The sequence below is a fragment of the Schistocerca serialis genome, chromosome 6, assembly GCF_023864345.2.
Source record: "Schistocerca serialis cubense isolate TAMUIC-IGC-003099 chromosome 6, iqSchSeri2.2, whole genome shotgun sequence".
Taxonomy (NCBI): Eukaryota; Metazoa; Arthropoda; class Insecta; order Orthoptera; family Acrididae; genus Schistocerca; species Schistocerca serialis.
Genome location: NC_064643.1, coordinates 404,453,005 through 404,472,003, shown reverse-complemented (window position 1 = coordinate 404,472,003; position 18,999 = coordinate 404,453,005). Strand labels below are relative to the sequence as shown.

General features: G+C 43.1%; 1 protein-coding gene across 3 annotated transcripts in view; it reads right to left on the bottom strand.

Moving 5' to 3' along the window:
- The window catches only part of LOC126484304 (villin-1), a 389,949-nt gene that overhangs the window by 97,864 nt on the left and 273,086 nt on the right, over positions 1-18,999 (bottom strand). For all 3 annotated transcript variants that reach the window (XM_050107736.1, XM_050107738.1, XM_050107737.1), the window contains 2 exons: positions 10,546-10,639; positions 2,815-2,928 (listed from right to left, as the gene is read on the bottom strand). In XM_050107736.1, coding sequence (XP_049963693.1) covers positions 2,815-2,928; positions 10,546-10,639 — 208 coding nt within the window. The remainder of the gene's footprint in view (positions 1-2,814; positions 2,929-10,545; positions 10,640-18,999) is intronic.

Sequence of the window (18,999 nt, the reverse complement as noted above, 5' to 3'; positions counted from 1 at the left end):
GGACTTACGTGTGTCACTCCTGTCAAATATTCAATCTTTCTCTTGTTATCATCTCTTCTCTGTGCCCAAGACTCCTGCCCTTCCCACAGGGAGTAATTAGTGGTGGGAAGAGCTGTGACACAAATCTAGTTGGATAGTTTTTCTGGCTGGTAATGCAGGCCTTCTGGTGGTCCACGTCACGCTATCTAAGAGCTATATGGATTCAGTGTAAGTGAAGTAGTCTTCTGAACGACACTTTTCAAAATAATGGCGTCGCTGCTGCTTTGAATTTTGTAAATCTGAAATCCTTCAGACTTCTTCTCATCTCTGAGAAAGTGATTTACTTTCAGGGGAAAGAATCGTTTACGCAACAGGTATAGTCATACAGGGAACTTAATGAGCGAACTGAGGAAAATACCGCCATAAGAGGGAAAGAAATCAAAAGTATAAGGTATAATGACTGAGGTTCGTTATCATACATAAGTGGTCTCTTACCAATTCATCTACATCTCCTGCAATTCACAGTTAAGTTCCTGGCAGAGATTAATCGAATCACCTTCAAGCTACTTCTCTATCGTTCCCTCTCGAAAGACGCACGAAAAAAAAACGAGCACTTAAATCTCTCCGTGAGGGCTTCGATTCCCCTTATTTTATTACGATGATCAGTTCTCCCTACGTAGGTGATCACCGGCAAAATATTTTCGCAATAGGAGGAGAAAATTGTTGACTGAAATTTAATGAGAAGAGCCTGCAGCAACGAAAAGCACCTTTGTTTTGTTGATTGCCACTCCAATTCAAGTACCACGTCCGCGGCACTCTCTCCCTATTTCGTGATAATACAAAACGTGCTATCCTTTGAACTTTTTCGATGTCCTCCGTCAGTCCCATCTTATGTGGGTCCCACACTGCACATCAATATTCCAGAAGAAAGCGGAAAAGCGTGGTGTACGCGGTCCCTTTTGTAGCCCTGTTGCACTTTCTATGTGTTCTACCAATATATCGCAGTCTTTGGTTTGCTTTCCCCACAATATTATCTATGTGATAATTCCAGTTTAAGTTATTCGTAACTGCAATCCCTAAGTATTTAGTTGAAATTACAGCTTTTAGATTTATATGATTATCTTGTAACCAAAATATAGCAAATTTCTTTTAACACTCTTGTGGACGACTTCACACTTTCCATTATTTAGAGTTAAATGCCACTTTTTCACCATGTCTAAATCATTTTGCAATTGGTTTTGATCATTTGATGACTTTACAAGACGAAATGACAGCATCCTCTGCAAACAATATAAAATAGCTGCTCAGATTGTCTCCTATGTCTCCAGAATGAGATTTTCACTCTGCAGCGGAGTGTGCGCTGATATGAAACTTCCGGGCAGATTAAAACTGTATGCCGGACCGAGACTCGAACTCGGGACCTTTGCCTTTCGCGGGCAAGTGCTCTAAAAACTGAGCTAACCCAAGCACGACTCACGCCCCATCCTCACAACTTTACTTCTGCCAGTACCTCGTCTCCTACCTTCCAAACTTAACAGAAGCTCTCCTGCGAACCCTGCAGAACTAGTGCTCCTGAAAGAAAGGATATTGCGGAGTCATGGCTCAGCCACAGCCTAAGGGATGTTTCCAAAATGAGATTTTCACTCTGCAGCGGAGTGTGCGCTGATATGAAACTTGAATATGGTAGAGCACTTGCCTGCAAAAGGCAAAGGTCCCGAGTTCGAGTCTCGGTCCGGCACATAGTTTTAATCTGCCAGGAAGTTTCGCCTCCTATGTCGTTTGTGTAGATCAGGAACAACAGAAAAGGGAGGTAATGACAGTGGCACGTAAGGTGCCCTCCGCCACACACCGTTGGGTGGCTTGCGGAGTATAAATGTAGATGTAGGTTATAACACTCCTTGAGAAACACCGGATATTACTCTTGCTTTACTCAATGACTTTCCGTCAATTGCTACGAACTGTGTCCTTTATGACAGGGACTCACGAATCCAGGCAGACAACTGAGGCGATACTCCATAGACACGCAATTCGACTGGAAGTCACTTGTGAAAACCTAAAAATATGGAATCAGTTTGTCATCCCCTGTTGACAGAACTCATTACTATGTGAGAATAAAAAGCTACTTGAGTTTTGCAACAACGATATTGCCTGATTCGTGCTAATTGTCAATAAATCGTTTTCTTCGACGGCAATTAATAATGTTCGAACACATTATATGTTCCGAAATCTTCCTGCAAATCGACGTAAGTGATATGGGTCTATAATTTAGAGGATTATTCCTATTTTCTTTCTTGGACATTGGTGTGACTTGTGCAACTTCCCAGCCACGAGCGAGCGGTTGTATATGATTGTTCAGTATGGAGCTGCTTTGAAAGGAACTTGTTGGTATACAACCCGGGCCGGTGGCCATGCCTTTATCAAGTGATTTTAGCTGCTTTGCTGCACCGAGGATATCGACTTCTAAGTTATCTTGTTGCAAGTTGTTCTAGATTCGAATTCTGGAAAATTTACTTCGCCTTCTTTGGCAAAGGAATTTTGGAAAACCGTGTTTAGTAACTCTGCTTTAGTGGCACTGCCATCAGTGACATCACCATTGTTATCACACAAAGAAGGTACCGTTTGTGTCTTCCCGTTAGTGTACTTTACATATGACCAGAATCTCTTTGTTACATAAATCTGAGTAATTTTTTCCGTTTAATCTACTATCCTATGAGAAAAGACTGGAAGGTACACAAACGCATTTCCATCTTCATCTTAAAACTCTACGCAGTTAATATGTGTAATAATTTCTATCCATCGAGCCAATTTTTAAGAAGAAGTTGGTTGTCTTCTTACCTTGGAATCAGTTCCAGTCGACTTGCCGTATTCAGAGGCGGCGTACACGATGTAAGAATCACCATCGTAGAAGTTCCCGTACTGAGCTTTTGGAAGCGGCACCACCTGCATGTTCTGCAAAAAGAAACGCCAAAGGTGAAAACCTGCGTTCTATCACTGCAGCTGTTTTGACGCCACAACATGATTGCCCCCTCTTGTCTACATGTACTGTGGAAAAAGCGACCTCCTTAAAAACAATAGAAGTAGTCTCGTCTCCTCAGTACGGCGTTAACCATTTCAAAGGCTGCACTGAAGAAAATGCTTCACAAATATATTGCCATAGTAATTTAACCTGAGCGGTAAGAATAAATTTCATAAGTTTTGAGGCAGGATGACTGGTTAAGCTGAAGAAGATGAATTTAAAATGCAAAAGATTGAGAAGAATATAATTTAAGTAGTAAGCTGCAACATCAGCGCTCACTTGCAAGGAACTATCTGTATAAACATTCACAGAATTTCATGGATGGATGGTATCAGAAATACAGCAATAAACCTGAGAGCTCCAAATCCCGGAGGGCTGTAGATCTGAATCTCTGCTGAAGTTATGGCTCCCGTGGTTTCCTTCGGCTCATTTCTACCATGGCCGCGGCAGTGCTGTCTCCGTATGCACCACTTTGGATGTAATGCGCAATACGAAAAATCACTTATATTATAAAAGCTTCCAACTCCGTAACTTGGCTGCATGACGCTATTTTCACAACAACTTAGGCAATATAATGCAAACAGTGTAGTGAATCACGGGGTTGTCTTAATTGTGATGAGAGCATAGTAACGGTACAGGAGCAGCAGGGTGTGAGTTAACGAGCCATTCGCTCTCATTTAAGTATATGGCCGAAAATTCAGACTTCAGGGATTGTGAAACGAACCATGTCGTCCAGAACCGGATCGCACAAAGAGCACAGATTCACCACGAGACGAGGAATCTCACAGGCATCTATTTTCTATTGAGGCCTAAGTGCTGTAGTACGCGAGTGAGACAGACGAGGACCTATGTCATAGGGAAATCCAGTAGAAGCCGTTTGTGGCCGAGGAGACGTAGCAGTGTTAAATATGGCTGACTTAACATTGGCTATAAAGGGAAACATACATGGAAACTATTTAATTCTGTTGTAATGCAGGGAATTAAGCCACAGTAATTCTAATCTATCATCCTTCATAAATTTTCATGATGAGCCCAATAAAACTTGAATATTGATCATATCTATAATAGTTTAGGATTTACCATTAAAGTGAAATTCACAAGTTTTGTAAAAAAGTCTGAATGCTAAAATTTGAACGCTTTAGTCGATCTTAACGATCGACATTTCATATAGAGGCGCATCATTAAAATGGCAGATGTGATAAACCGTGTAACTTGATTTGTTTGAAAGATATAGTACATTTAAATAATCAGTATTTTCAGTTACGCGTCAGATCATCATTTCCTCCACACAAAACACACTGAACGATGACAGCATGACACCTTACTGAATCACTAGGTAAAAGAATATTTGTTGTAAAGTTTAGTGCATAATAGTTACTTTTGTTATTTATTTATTTATCAGAAAGCACATTGGTGCAAGGCTACTGGCCGTGACATTCAAAGTTAAGAAGGAAATTGTATTGGTTTTATATAAAAGAATTTGACAATGGATATTATTGTTACTTTATTTAGAACGTGAAAATGGTCAAGCTTTGATTTTTAAATATGTTAAAATGTAAAATAATGTAGAATAAGCTGTAGCCAATCAGCTGGACGGCTTCAGGAAAGGGAACTGCACTAGTCAGTTGAGCGATTATATTCGGCGCGCGGGAATCGCGGCCGGAGACGTATCGCGGGACTTAGTCTCTGAGCAGTGATCAGCCGCCCGCCTGGTGTTAACTCTTTTAGCGTAGATAACTTGTATTTCGCGATGACATTGTGAATGATCGAACTGTGTCAAATGGATATGCGCTCGAGTATAACTCTAAATACGACTACTTTCGCTATTAGTTTGCTTTCTGAATAAATATTATTCTAACCAAATCACAACTGTGTGGCTTACATCATTTATGGGTCGTTAATTTAGTTCCCGATATTATTATTACTGTTGTTATATTAACTTCATATTTCGCGAACTTACCATCAGCCAGATAATTTAACCAAAAGGTCATAAGTGTCTAATTTAGGGCGAGTAATACGACACGCGCAGTTCAGTCCCAAGACGAGTTTGAGCCAAGACATTTCGACAAAGAGGAACGGCATGTGAGCCCGACCATCTATGGGATGTTAGCTCGCAAGGCTAACGCATTAGTGATATACGGTTTGAGAGTCAAACGGATTTAATAGCTACATGCAACGGAACTGCCATATGAAACCTGTATAAGGATGGGGAACAGGCACCTTCGGTCTACGGGGAGAATTCTGAGACAGTGACGTGAATCTACAAAGTGACGTAGAAGACTTTTGTACTACCTATTCATGAGGATTGTTAATTGTTGGGATCCCCTTTACAATAAGAAAGGGAAGAAATTTAGAGGTGTTTCTGTAACTGTAACTGACCACTTCAGTCACCACGAGTGAGCTGAGTGGATGCACAGGAATGTTACTTAGAATTAGGTGGAGAAACGCCATTGTAGTACACGTCTCCGAATGGCCGTAACAACAATGTAAGAAACCCGGTGGATGCGGAAGCACACAGTAATGTCTTTTCTCTGTCTGTTCGTGAATTAAAAAGGAAAGAGAATGAATAATAAAGATTCGAAGAATGATCGCGAAACACTGAACGGCTACTTGCAGCGCACATATGGAATTAATTTCCCTTTACGTTTATCTTTAACAAAACAACGAACTATTCCTCTGTTAGTTCGATTTGCTTGCGTTTGTTCTTTTTCAGTTTGCTCTGTGATAAACAGCATTAATGTCAGTAATTCGGATGGAAGGAAGAATGAATGATTAAGTGTTTTCTTTCTGTCGAACGAGGTAATTAGAGATGCCAAGGCTGGAATAGGAAATCGTCAATGTATTTATAAGGAGCTCGTAGAAGCAGAATTATTAGCATTGCTTAGTACGCGATATGTCACATGGCGTTAACTAGTTTAAAGATGTAAAATTGCCTCATACACTATAATGTATTTACTAACTCCCGCCCGTCAGCAATTCTAGTTACTGCCGTGCAAGAGTAAAATGACGTCTCACATACGGCATTTAAATCAGTTTTTCCTCTAGGAAAATTATTTACATTTTTTCCCTTCGTGGTAACATCGAATGACAACAACGTCCCTTCTCAAGAGAAGCAGGCGACAACACCTGTTTGCTGCAAGTGCTCCAGACGTTTTATGCTTTTCCTGGTCGTGATACTTGGGCAGATCACTGAAATTTCCTGCAAACGACGTCTATGTGCGAAGTTAAATGGTTAGCTACACTCCTGGAAATGGAAAAAAGAACACATTGACACCGGTGTGTCAGACCCACCATACTTGCTCCGGACACTGCGAGAGGGCTGTACAAGCAATGATCACACGCACGGCACAGCGGACACACCAGGAACCGCGGTGTTGGCCGTCGAATGGCGCTAGCTGCGCAGCATTTGTGCACCGCCGCCGTCAGTGTCAGCCAGTTTGCCGTGGCATACGGAGCTCCATCGCAGTCTTTAACACTGGTAGCATGCCGCGACAGTGTGGACGTGAACCGTATGTGCAGTTGACGGACTTTGAGCGAGGGCGTATAGTGGGCATGCGGGAGGCCGGGTGGACGTACCGCCGAATTGCTCAACACGTGGGGCGTGAGGTCTCCACAGTACATCGATGTTGTCGCCAGTGGTCGGCGGAAGGTGCACGTGCCCGTCGACCTGGGACCGGACCGCAGCGACGCACGGATGCACGCCAAGACCGTAGGATCCTACGCAGTGCCGTAGGGGACCGCACCGCCACTTCCCAGCAAATTAGGGACACTGTTGCTCCTGGGGTATCGGCGAGGACCATTCGCAACCGTCTCCATGAAGCTGGGCTACGGTCCCGCACACCGTTAGGCCGTCTTCCGCTCACGCCCCAACATCGTGCAGCCCGCCTCCAGTGGTGTCGAGACAGGCGTGAATGGAGGGACGAATGGAGACGTGTCGTCTTCAGCGATGAGAGTCGCTTCTGCCTTGGTGCCAATGATGGTCGTATGCGTGTTTGGCGCCGTGCAGGTGAGCGCCACAATCAGGACTGCATACGACCGAGGCACACAGGGCCAACACCCGGCATCATGGTGTGGGGAGCGATCTCCTACACTGGCCGTACACCACTGGTGACCGTCGAGGGGACACTGAATAGTGCACGGTACATCCAAACCGTCATCGAACCCATCGTTCTACCATTCGTAGACCGGCAAGGGAACTTGCTGTTCCAACAGGACAATGCACGTCCGCATGTATCCCGTGCCACCCAACGTGCTCTAGAAGGTGTAAGTCAACTACCCTGGCCAGCAAGGATCTGTCCCCCATTGAGCACGTTTGGGACTGGATGAAGCGTCGTCTCACGCGGTCTGCACGTCCAGCACGAACGCTGGTCCAACTGAGGCGCCAGGTGGAAATGGCATGGCAAGCCGTTCCACAGGACTACATCCAGCATCTCTACGATCGTCTCCATGGGAGAATAGCAGCCTGCATTGCTGCTAAAGGTGGATATACACTGTACTAGTGCCGACATTGTGCATGCTCTGTTGCCTGTGTCTATGTGCCTGTGGTTCTGTCAGTGTGATCATGTGATGTATCTGACCCCAGGAATGTGTCAATGAAGTTTCCCCTTCCTGGGACAATGAATTCACGGTGTTCTTATTTCAATTTCCAGGAGTGTATATTTAGATCGCCAGGTGCGATGATTTTTCCTTCACTTTCCAACCCAGAAAAATAAAAGTGCATTTCTATCTGTCAGTCAGTTGTCACACTAATCTCCGCAGTGCTGACGTTTTAAATCTTTGTCAAACATATCATTGTGAAAGGTCATTTTCAGCTTATCACGTCTCTTAAGAGTCTTTCGTAACGCACTAATTCCGTTACGTAATAGAATGTACAAATGTATGTGTATAATTAATTATTACACAAGAATATCTTAGAGATAAACTAAAAACTTTGTTGTGTGTCAATTCATTACGCTTAAACAGATTAGACAAAATTTAATCATACTTTGCCCTAGAAATATATAATTTATGAAATTCTCCACTTGCTAAAGATATTGGTACATTCCCTTTTCTTTGCAGTTAAACATGGAACATAATTGCGTAGGCTTCCGCGGCCAGAGTCAGTCGACATAAATGTTTTCTGGGTATGGTACCGATTCATAATGTATAACCCAGAAGAAGGCCGCTGCAACCGTGACCGAAACAGTGGTTTTTCTCCACCAGCAGTAGTTTTATACATTATGACGCGGTATCATACCCAGAAAACTTTTATGTCGACTGACTCTGGTCGCGGAAGCCTACGCAGTTATACCAAATATATGCTTCTACAGTTAATAATAAAAGGGAAGATTGAAGGAAAAAGAAGACAAGGACGAAGAAGAACATCCTGGTTGGACAATATAAAGCAGTGGACAGGACTACGAGATGTAGACCAGCTATTACATACTTCGGTTCACAGAAGAAAGATGCAACATTTGGTCGCTAACATCCATTAATGGATAAGCAGCAGAAGAAGAAGACAAAACTGATAAAAAGATTTGGTGCAGCTGTGGACTGAGCAGTCATTTATGTAGGGACTGTGACCGCAGCACTGAACTGTCGCTGCGCAATACTGAAACAGTTTTATCACATTTGTTATGTTTTCTAATTCCAACATGTGTGTGATAATCAGTGACGTACTACTGTGCTAATCCGTATGAGAGAGTCCTGCTTTACAATTGTCAATTCTCTTTTCTGGAACTGATGCTCAATTCCTTGTTAATTCTACAACGTTGTTTGGATGTACGGCGTTGTGAGTAGGTTGACATTTAAATTGTTTGTGTTGTACATCCTTACTCACGCAAATTTTAATCGTGCCACAGTAGGAAATTCGGTATTATTTTTTAGGGGTCTAAATTTACGTGGCTTGGAACTTAAATAGTGGCAACTATTTATTCACAACCGATACAAAAGAGTTACATGTTTGCACCTGTTACTGTCGTTCAAAGTAGTCACCAGCGTTGTGTAGAACCCGTTGCCAGCGATGTGGAAGGCGTTGTATACCGTTAGCAGAGCCTGTTCTGTTGATGGTGCGAATGGAGCGGTCTACTGCCTGTGAATCTCTGGAACAGTTCTGAAGCGAATGCCACGAAGTGGTTCCTTCATCTTCGGAATTAAATCAAAGTCACAAGGACTTAAGTCCGGGGAGTATGGTGGATGGTACAGTAGTTCCCAGTGCTTTGACCGAACACAGCAGCCACAGCTTGAGATGGATGCGCCCGCGCATTGTCATGGAAAATGATGGGTGGGTTGCGCAGAAAGTGTCGCCGCTTCTTTCGCAAAGCTGGTCGCAGGTGATGCTCCCAAAACGACCAGCTTTTCTAAAGAAGTGGCAACACTTTGTGCGCAACCCGCCCATCATTTTGCACGACAATGCGCGGGCGCATACAGCGTAAGCTGTGGCTACTCTCTTCGGTCGATGGGACTGGGAAGTACTGTACCATCCACCATACTCCCCGGACTTAAGTCCTTGTGACTTTGATTTGATTCCGAAGATGAAGGAACCACTTCGTGGCATTCACTTCAGAACTGTTCCAGAGATTCGACAGGCAGTAGACCGCTCCATTTGCACCATCAACAGAACAGGCTCTGCTAAAGGTATACTAAGCCTTCCACATCGCTGGCAACGGATTCTACACAACGCTGGTAACTACTCTGAAGGACAGTAACAGGTGCAAATGTGTAACTCTTTTGTATCGGTTGTGAATAAATAGTTGCTACTACTTAAGTTCCAACCCTCGTACATACCTCCTGATGAAAAATTGCTTGTAACTTATTTAATTAATCCTAACCGTAACCATTCCGGCTGCATGTTATTACAAACTGTAACTTTTTAGGTGACAGGAATTATGTTGAAGTATCACTGCTCTGAAAAATTTATGAAGGGTGTTCCAAAGAAAAGATATGAAGAAACACTGTGGATATAATCTAAGTCTTTGTTCAAAAGTAATCACCAGAGGCCTGAGCGCAACTACCTCACCTTTTCACGAGCCGAAGAATTCCTGTGGCTGTGACAGGAGGCAGTCTTCCATTGTGTCCTTCAGTTCGTCGTCCGAGTTGTAGCGCTTCCATTTGAGAAGTTTTTTTGCTGAACAAACGCATGGAAGTCGTAAACACCCTACATCCGCGTCCCTAGGCGTCCCACTACGTTATCCCAACGCGGCATACGCAAATTTCAACCAGTTTGGTTGTTTCGACATTTCGGGCCTTTTCATTTCAACACTCCTTTATATTATTTTGATACATAAATTCTGATGATCTACTCTAACAGTTCTAGAATTACTTTTGCTGTTTTGTGGACTATGCGTATACCACAGTTGGCAAACGACTTTAAGTGTTGTTATAAATATTTCGGAAAGAGCTATTCCGTCACATACGATCGTAAATTGGTGACGAGAATTTGTTTTCCCGTCAGAACGGTTACCAACTACGTCCGACTACAATAACGCTGTACCGGCGTGCATCAGAAAACGAAGGCAGACTGACACAGTGTCGGTATGTCCCAGGACGAAGATTTGGGTGCTTGTGCGTACCTCGATCCTCCATATGATGAAAGCCGTACTGCCCTTGGGGATGGCCTTGAAGGCGGGGTCCACGGCGGCTGTCATGGCTACAGCGTCTGGATACCTGCAACAAACACAGAGGGCCCTGCGTTACTCCATCGTGAAGACAGTACAAGAAATACTTCGGCAATTTAAAATCTACTATAATATACTGGCATACGTTTAGCATTTATCTTGTCTGTCAGGGAACAAGTTCATACGAAATTTTTCTGCTTCTGCGAAGAAACACTAGAGTACAATATGATAATGGTGTCGAGTCACGGTGGGATGCAGTTTGGTATCAACAGACGAAGGCACAATGCTCCATTCTCGCACCTTAACTTTAATCTCCGTAGATCAGAATGAGGATGCTTCAAATTTAGCAGAGAACGTTAGAGGCGAAGTTGTTTCTTCGATATACACGGTTAATGATCCATGGATTACAAAGGAAGAGAATAATAAACCACGAGCAACACACAATTCTATATTGGAATTCCCTTAGATTATAGACAAAATCACAATGAAAAGCCTGACTGCCAAATAATCCGACTTTCAAAGGTAGATTTTTGTTTCATACCTTCTAAGTCAAATTTCAGTTTCTGTAAGTTGCTTCAGATATTTAGTTATTGAAATAAATTATGTTCCTCAGATTGCTACCATTCATCTTGACTAAAATGGGATAAAATTTGAGTGCTGTAGATCAAGTAACTACCTTAAGATTAACGAATGTCGCTCGTCGGTAGCAATGATACACGTTTGCTTCAGTAATCTGCCCCGTTTTTCAGCATCTGTCCACGGCTTAAGTAATCTACCCTTCCGTTTATCAGTTTCTGTCCACAATCACTCTGTACCTTCGCAAGAATTGTCAGTGAAGAAAAGAATATCCAGAAAAGCAAAAAAAAAAGCACTTTTCATTGTCTCACCAGGAGGAGGAGGGGAGGGAGAGTGAGAGAGAGAGAGAGAGAGAGAGAGAGAGAGAGAGAGAGAGAGAGTACTGTATGTAATTCATCACTTCTTTTTTAATCCCTTACGAACCTAAATCATTTGCCACTTCACTTAGGTACACTTAAAGTAAATACACCCATTACTGCCTGAGAATTGTCAATACTGCCACGAAATATTGATGTAATCAGGAATTCGTTGGCAGGACTACTCGTGTACTCCGTGTGCAACGAATTGAATCATTCAAATGTATTCTTTGAAATTAAAATGTAGTCATCAATCAAAAACTGATTTAACATTAACTAAATTTTCCATTGGTGCTTTGCAGAACTTAGGATTAAAAAGAAGAAACTTCCTGATGTCCTGCAAAATTATATTTATTTGGTCACTAACCATCTTTCCGCTTCTCAGACCATCTTCATGTGTTGTCACCTGAGAGGCCGAAAGCCGGATCGTGACCAAATAAATACAATTTCGCAGGACATTAGGAAGTTTCTTCCTTCCTAATATCAAAAACTGATTAGTCAACTTTGTGTATGGGCAGACATATTCCTCGCAAGAAGGCACATTGATAGAGCGTTGACAATACACGGCACTGTGTGCTGGCTGAATTACGAGAAGAACAAGAAGAAAGTGCTTGTGAAGCATCTAGGAAAGTAGGTTCTTCACAACCTCCAGATTCCCAGTAACTTCCGCTTCCTCCCACGGTTTCGATGCTAGCATGATTCACAATGCTGAGTGGGCAAGGAAAAAAACTCCAGCATCAGTTTTTCAGAAGGTACTGTAGGGAGAGAAATCGGGCGCTAGATGCTTGTAAAGGTTTGGTTTCCACGCGATATGTAACGACACAGTACTCCCGTTTGGGTTACTGGAGTCACAGAGATGCAAGCTCGTTGTATCAGCCTCTCATTGTTGACACTGCTGCTTTACGAGATGTTTTCGTCCATGAATGAGCAAACTATTTATTGCTTTAGGTTTTAGAAGTTGAGCAAAGCAGTTGCCAATTTACTGTACGTGCTATAAACGTCTAGGCGCTCAGTCAGGAATCGCGCGACTGCTACGGTCGCAGGTTCGAATCCTGCCTCGGGCATGGGTGTGTGTGATGTCCTTAGGTTAGTTAAGTTTAAGTAGTTCTAAGTTCTAGGGGACTGATGACCACAGATGTTAAGTCCCATAGTGCTCAGGGCCATTTTTTTGCTATAAACTTAGACGTGGGCAAAGTAACTGTGACTAAGTTAAACCATGTTTTGTATGGGTTGATGGTAAGAGTTTCATCGTCTAAAGTCTCAACAGGTAGAATGAACGGAGCACGGCAGCCACTATACCTCTATATAGATCTGAACAGTCAGAATACTTTCATTTGGATCATCGGGCTTAGTGATTGTGGAAGTCCCTCAAGGAACGTTTATTAGATCGAAATCTGCAGTCTTGCATGTGAACCACTTACTCTCATGGATATGATGCACTCTTTCAGCTAGAGATAACATAACGGAAGGGAATCAACAGAGGAGCACAGTCACATTAACTAGGAGAGCTGGACAGCGTTGCGGAGCTTCTACAGAGTTAGAAAAGATCTTTGGATTCCATTGTTGATCGATCACTTAGCTGTAATCTGTCAAAGTTTCAGATCAAACTTTTAGGGAAAATCGCAGGACGCTTGCATGCTATTGCGGGCGTGTTTGTAGTCATGACATGGAAAATCCGGAAGCTATTCCACGAAAATTTATAAGATGCACATAGATTTATTTCTGTTGCGTCACATGCTGAAGTGTCGGACTAAGTGGCAGTGTCACCACTAGTCCTACAGTTCAAGAGTTCTAGACGGCAGAGAGAGGCCTTTTGCTGAACACATATATCCTCGGAATTCTTTCTGCGGTCGGAACTCAGCATATGAATCTAGCTAACGGATGTAATCTACAAAACGAAGATGTATCTGTCACACATACATGCGTCTATTATCTTTATATATATAATTCTACTGTACGTGTATATGTCACTGAACTCCTCCTAAACGGCTGGACCGATTTGAATGAATTTTTTTGTATGCGTTTGGGTGGCGCCCTGTATGGTTTAGATTCACAAATCAGCCCGGCAGATGGCGCTGCAGTCGGTATCAAGGTTATTTATCTATACTGCAACTAAACGGCTGGATCGACTTGAATGAATTTTTGTGTTTGCATTCAAGTGGGGGCCTGGAAAATTAACATTCTTAAATCAGCAGAGTAGGAGGCGTTGCATTTTTGCGTGCAATATTAAGCGTATTATATTCAGATATAAGTTACGTGCATAGGATTTCGTTTATTTTTCGACATTTTAATTTTTTTGTACGGTGTCTTTTGATATTTCAGGTGTCGCATTTCAGTGAATATTAAGTGTATTATATTCACATATAAGTTACGTACATAAAACAATGCCACGTCTTCGTGGACGAGGAGGAAATATCGGTCGACGGACTCGGAATTCAAACTTAGTCCAGAACCGTCGGGTAAATAGATCGACAGAAGATCAATTGACGGGCAATGAAAATTTAAGAAACCAGGTTGCAATCAGATGTGTTAATAAAAGTCAAGAGAAACGCAACGGACGCCTTCGAGTTAATGCATTGAGACAAAAATTGGCCCGTCAACGAGTCACCGACAGATTCAGAACACGTGAACAACAGCGTTTGCAAGTGTATCGCGCATTGACACGTGCATCACTTCTTCGCCTTGCGTTTGAATATGAGTCGGACATCGACTAGTCTTATATATTTTTCATCAGTCCACTCCAGTGTTCAGCACACTATCTGCCCAAAGCTGTAATACAAACTGAAGAGTCTTCTTAACTGAAATCATATGATGACCAGTGATATAGTATATGCAGTGTGTCGCTCTCTCATATACTAGTCGGTGGATCGAAATCCTCTCGCAATCAACGAACTTTTCACGTGTAGTAATTCGTGTGGGGAGAATGACTGTCTAAACGCCTCTGTGCGCGTTGTAATTAGTCTAAGGTTTTCTCCGTGATTACTATGGGAGTAATATGTGAGCGGCTGTAGTGCGTTCCTAGATTCCTCACTTAAAGTAGATTCTTGAAACTTTCTAAGTAGGATTTCAGAGGATAGTTGACGACGGTTTTCAAGCTTTTACCAATTTAATTTTTTCAGCTTCTTCGTGACGCCCCCTCATCGGTGAAAAAAGGCAGATCATTGTGCTGAACTTCGTATACATTCAATATCCCTTGCTATTCCTATTTGTTGCAGTACCCATACGCTTGAGTGATATTCTAGGACGGGTCGCACCAATGTTCTGTTAGCGATCTCCTTTGTAGAGTGACTTCATTTCGCTAGCGTCCTACCAGTGAACTGAAGTCTGCCATATACCTTATCTACGAGAGAGCCTATGTGATCGTTCCATTGCAGAGCTCCACTAATTGTTACACAAAGGTATTTGTATGAGTTGACCAGTTCCAATTGTTGCTCAGTGCTATTGTTACCATACAATGCTATTTTTTGTTTTCGTTTAATTAAGGACACAGTTTTACATTTCTGAACATTTAAAGCACGTTACCAATCTTCGCACCACTTTGAAATCTGGTCAAGATCCGACTGAATAATAGTCCTTTTTTTATTATTTTCAGGCAGTACTTCATTCAAATGGTTCAAATGGCTCTGAGCACTATGGGACTTAACATCAGAGGTCATCAGTCCCCTAGAACTTAGAATTACGTAAACCTAACTAGCCTAAGGACATCACACACATCCATGCCCGAGGCAGGATTCGAACCTGCGACCGTAGGAGTCGCGCTGTTCCAAACTGAAGCGCCTAGAACCGCTCGTCCACCGCGGCTAGCAGTACTTCATTGTAGATAAACACATTCTCTACGCAAAGTCTGATGTTACTATTAATATTTTTTGCGTTGTCTTTAATAATTAAGGGCAAAGGCCCCACACACTTTTGTCGGGCACACCTCAAGTTACATGTACATCAGTCGATGTCTATCCATCCAAGGTAATATGTTATGGCCTCCCTAACAAGAAAACCTCAGTCCTGTCACAAAATTCACTCGCTAACACTTACGGTCGTTCTTTCGACGATAAGAAAGTTTGTGGTAATGATTCAAATGCTTTTCGGAAGTCAAGTAACACTAAATGTACCTGGCTGCCTTGACCGTTGGCTGGGTAAATCAGTTCAAAGGTCGGAAGATGGCTACGGCATACCACTTCCAACATGGCCATGCCTAGTGAGGAACTGGGGAGATGAAACCATCCTTCGGCTTGATGACAACTATACTTATACGCTGTTGAGATACACAATTAACGCAGCAGATTTTTTGCTCCAATTTAGCGAAAGACTGGCTTCAGATAATGGTCGGATGTGCTGCAAATTATTGTTAGTGTCCGAGAACTGCCCCTTAATGGGGGGCTACGCGTAGTTTACGTTGAGAGCCAGTTCCATAATCCAGCAGTGAAACTTTATGCAGTCAGCGAACGAGCGTTTGTCTCTGGTCATTTTTCTGACACTACGGCCGGAAACGGAGCAGTAAACGGCGGCTTCCGGAGAACAGAGCCTACGGAGGCCCGTGTGCCGCGGCTTCAACCGCGACCTCGCTCTGCGCAGGCGCAGCGTGCCGGCGTCACGCACCGCCGCCCACGCATCCTTCCCCTCCACTAACCCTTCCCCCCCCCCCCCCCCCAAGCACGCCCTCACTTCGGCTCCCACGCCACGCGGTCAGGCTGGCAGGACGACGCCAGCGTAACTCACACCTGTAACCTGCACAACTGCACCTGTTGCACACAACTGCATGTGACCGCACGGACCTTCCCCAGAACCCACTGACACCGAAATTGCACATAATCCATTTTCTCACTGTCGCCTATTTCTTAGTCATCAAGTCGCATATCGCCACGTACACAGTTTCACACGATCAAATGCTGCGCGCCGGTCGGTGTGGCCGAGCGGTTCCAGGCGCTTCAGTCCGGACCCGCACTGCTGCTACGGTCGCAGGTTCGAATCCTGCCTCGCGCATGGATGTGTGTGATGTCCTTAGGCTAGTTAAGTTCGAGTAGTTCTATGTCTAGGGGACTGATGACCTCAGATGTTAAGCCCCATAGTGCTTAGAGCCATTTTAACCAAATGCTACGCAGGGGCAATAAATCAAGAATTATCACATCACTATTCGTATCCATCAAACTTGTCTGTTGCGACTTCTTGTTTAGTGCAAGAATTTTGCCCACTCTCATTCTCAAAATAATTTTTCTTCAAATCGCATACTAGGAGTACAGTATTTACAAGTAGCGAGAGAGAGAAAGGAGGTGGAAAGAGATGAGGGAGGCTGGGTGTTTTTTTTAGAGAATCAGCACACTTTAAAACAAAGCTAATTATCATGCTTTGATTGCAATTAGGAACTGCAGTCGTTCAGTTACTGAAACACTTTATTCACTCATTTCGGAAAAATTGCATTTTTCACCGGCTGTTATCTGTACTCGCTGTTTTTACTACCAACTAGGACAGTACTTCTTACTGAAGTCAGAAGTATACGTTCACCTGTGTTAGTTTTCGCAATTAATTATAGTGCACTTTATATATATACTGCTCGTTTCAGCTGGCCTTACCGCTACGTTTTATGCAACCCGCGATGCTTTCAAACACCACGCGCGAGTTTTTCATATTCTCTCGTTCGGTATTCGCATACCGTTAGTCCCATGTAAATAATGAACAGTAACTTCTTGCAGGAAATTTCATGTAGCCAAATTGTGTACTGAGGTACGTTTTCGCTGGAGACCGCGGTTTTCGAGTTATTTAAAAAAACGCGTTTGAAGGGCACTTTTGTACGTTTTTCTTGAATATCTCGAAAACTAGGGCCTCTAGCGAAAACGTATACCTGTACAAAATTTAACTACATCAAATTTACTACAAAGAGGTGATGTTCATTTTCGCTGTAGGACTAAAAGTTTGCACTTAGCGAGCGAGAGAATATGGAAGTCTTGCGTGTGGTATTTGAAGGCTTTGCAGGTTGCATAAAGCTCATGAGTACGGGCAGCTGAATCATCCTGCAACTCTGTAATCTACATAAATCCAGCCATGTCAGATTGAAATTTAAGAGAAGAATATCACATAAGTGTGATTTACGCAAGGACGAGATAGCATTCAAAACCCTCATTCTATCAATTGTTGAGAACTGTCCGTCGGTCTGCTACATTCAGAAAATTGGATTAACGAAAGAGTGCTCAACAAGGAAGACATAGTGACACGTGGAGTAGCTTACCCACAAAATTCCGAGAACTCAGGTTCCGAAACTGGTAAAAAAAAACACCTCCTTCGACATATATTTCGCGTAATGATGCAGGCGGTAAAATTATGGTTTGTACATAAGAGCTACTTTCTTCCCGCTCACTATCCGCGATGAATGAGATAGAGAGAGTTCATTGCAGTGTCCAGCATACTATATACCTAAAGAGGTACCATAAACTTGAAAAATGCGTAGTAGATGCTTGTATATGTCACAGATAAACGACAGCCTCTATGGGTTTGTTTGTGAAATTACTTTTACTGCTGTCAGTCGCGACTTTCTTTTATTTATGTCTTGCACAGAGCGTTTCGGAAATGATTTCCATTTTCAAGCTTGTGATGCTTTCGTTGTGTGAGATGCAACACTATTCTGCTGCCTTCATTGTGATATACAGTGTGTCCCAGGAGAAATGGTCAATATTCAAGTATATGATAGGAACGCTCATTCGAGGCAAAGAAGTCCAGTAAACATGGGCTCTCAGATGCATACCTTAAGAGCTATGAGCACTACTCCATCTGCGATACTGCGAAACGAATCTCTTCTATTGCAAGCTCCTTGCTTTTCATATTTTGGGCGGAGACAGTGTGGACCAAAACAAATTTGAAACATGAGTTTCAAGACGTTTACCTTAACAGCTACGAGCACTTGTTCAGTACAAGATATTTGCTCACATCAGCGAATATGAACTCCTGAAAGCCCTAAGTTACGCACCTTTAAGAGTCCACGTTTACTGGACATATTTTTCTTGTTTTGGTTCATACTACCACCTCAAAAACACAAAAAGCAAAGAGCTTGTAGTAGAACATATTTACCGAGCGAGGTGGCGCAGTGGTTAGACACTGGACTCGCATTCGGGAGGACGACGGTTCAATCCCGCGTCCGGCCATCCTGATTAAGGTTTTCCGTGATTTCCCTAAATCACTCCAGGCAAATGCCGGGATGGTTCCTCTGAAAGGGCACGGCCGACTTCCTTCCCCATCCTTCCCTAATCCGATGAGACCGATGACCACGCTGTCTGGCCTCCTTCCCCAAACCAACCAACCAACCACCCTAGAACATATTTGTTTCACAGTATCGAAAATGAAGAAGTTCTCATAGCTCTTAAGATACACGTTTTAGAGCCTATGTTTACTACGCTTTTTTGCTTTGAATGATCATTACTGTCATATCCTTTCCGGGCGCGAAGGAGCGCCTGGTCCCCGGCACGAATCCGCCCGGCGGATTTGTGTCGAG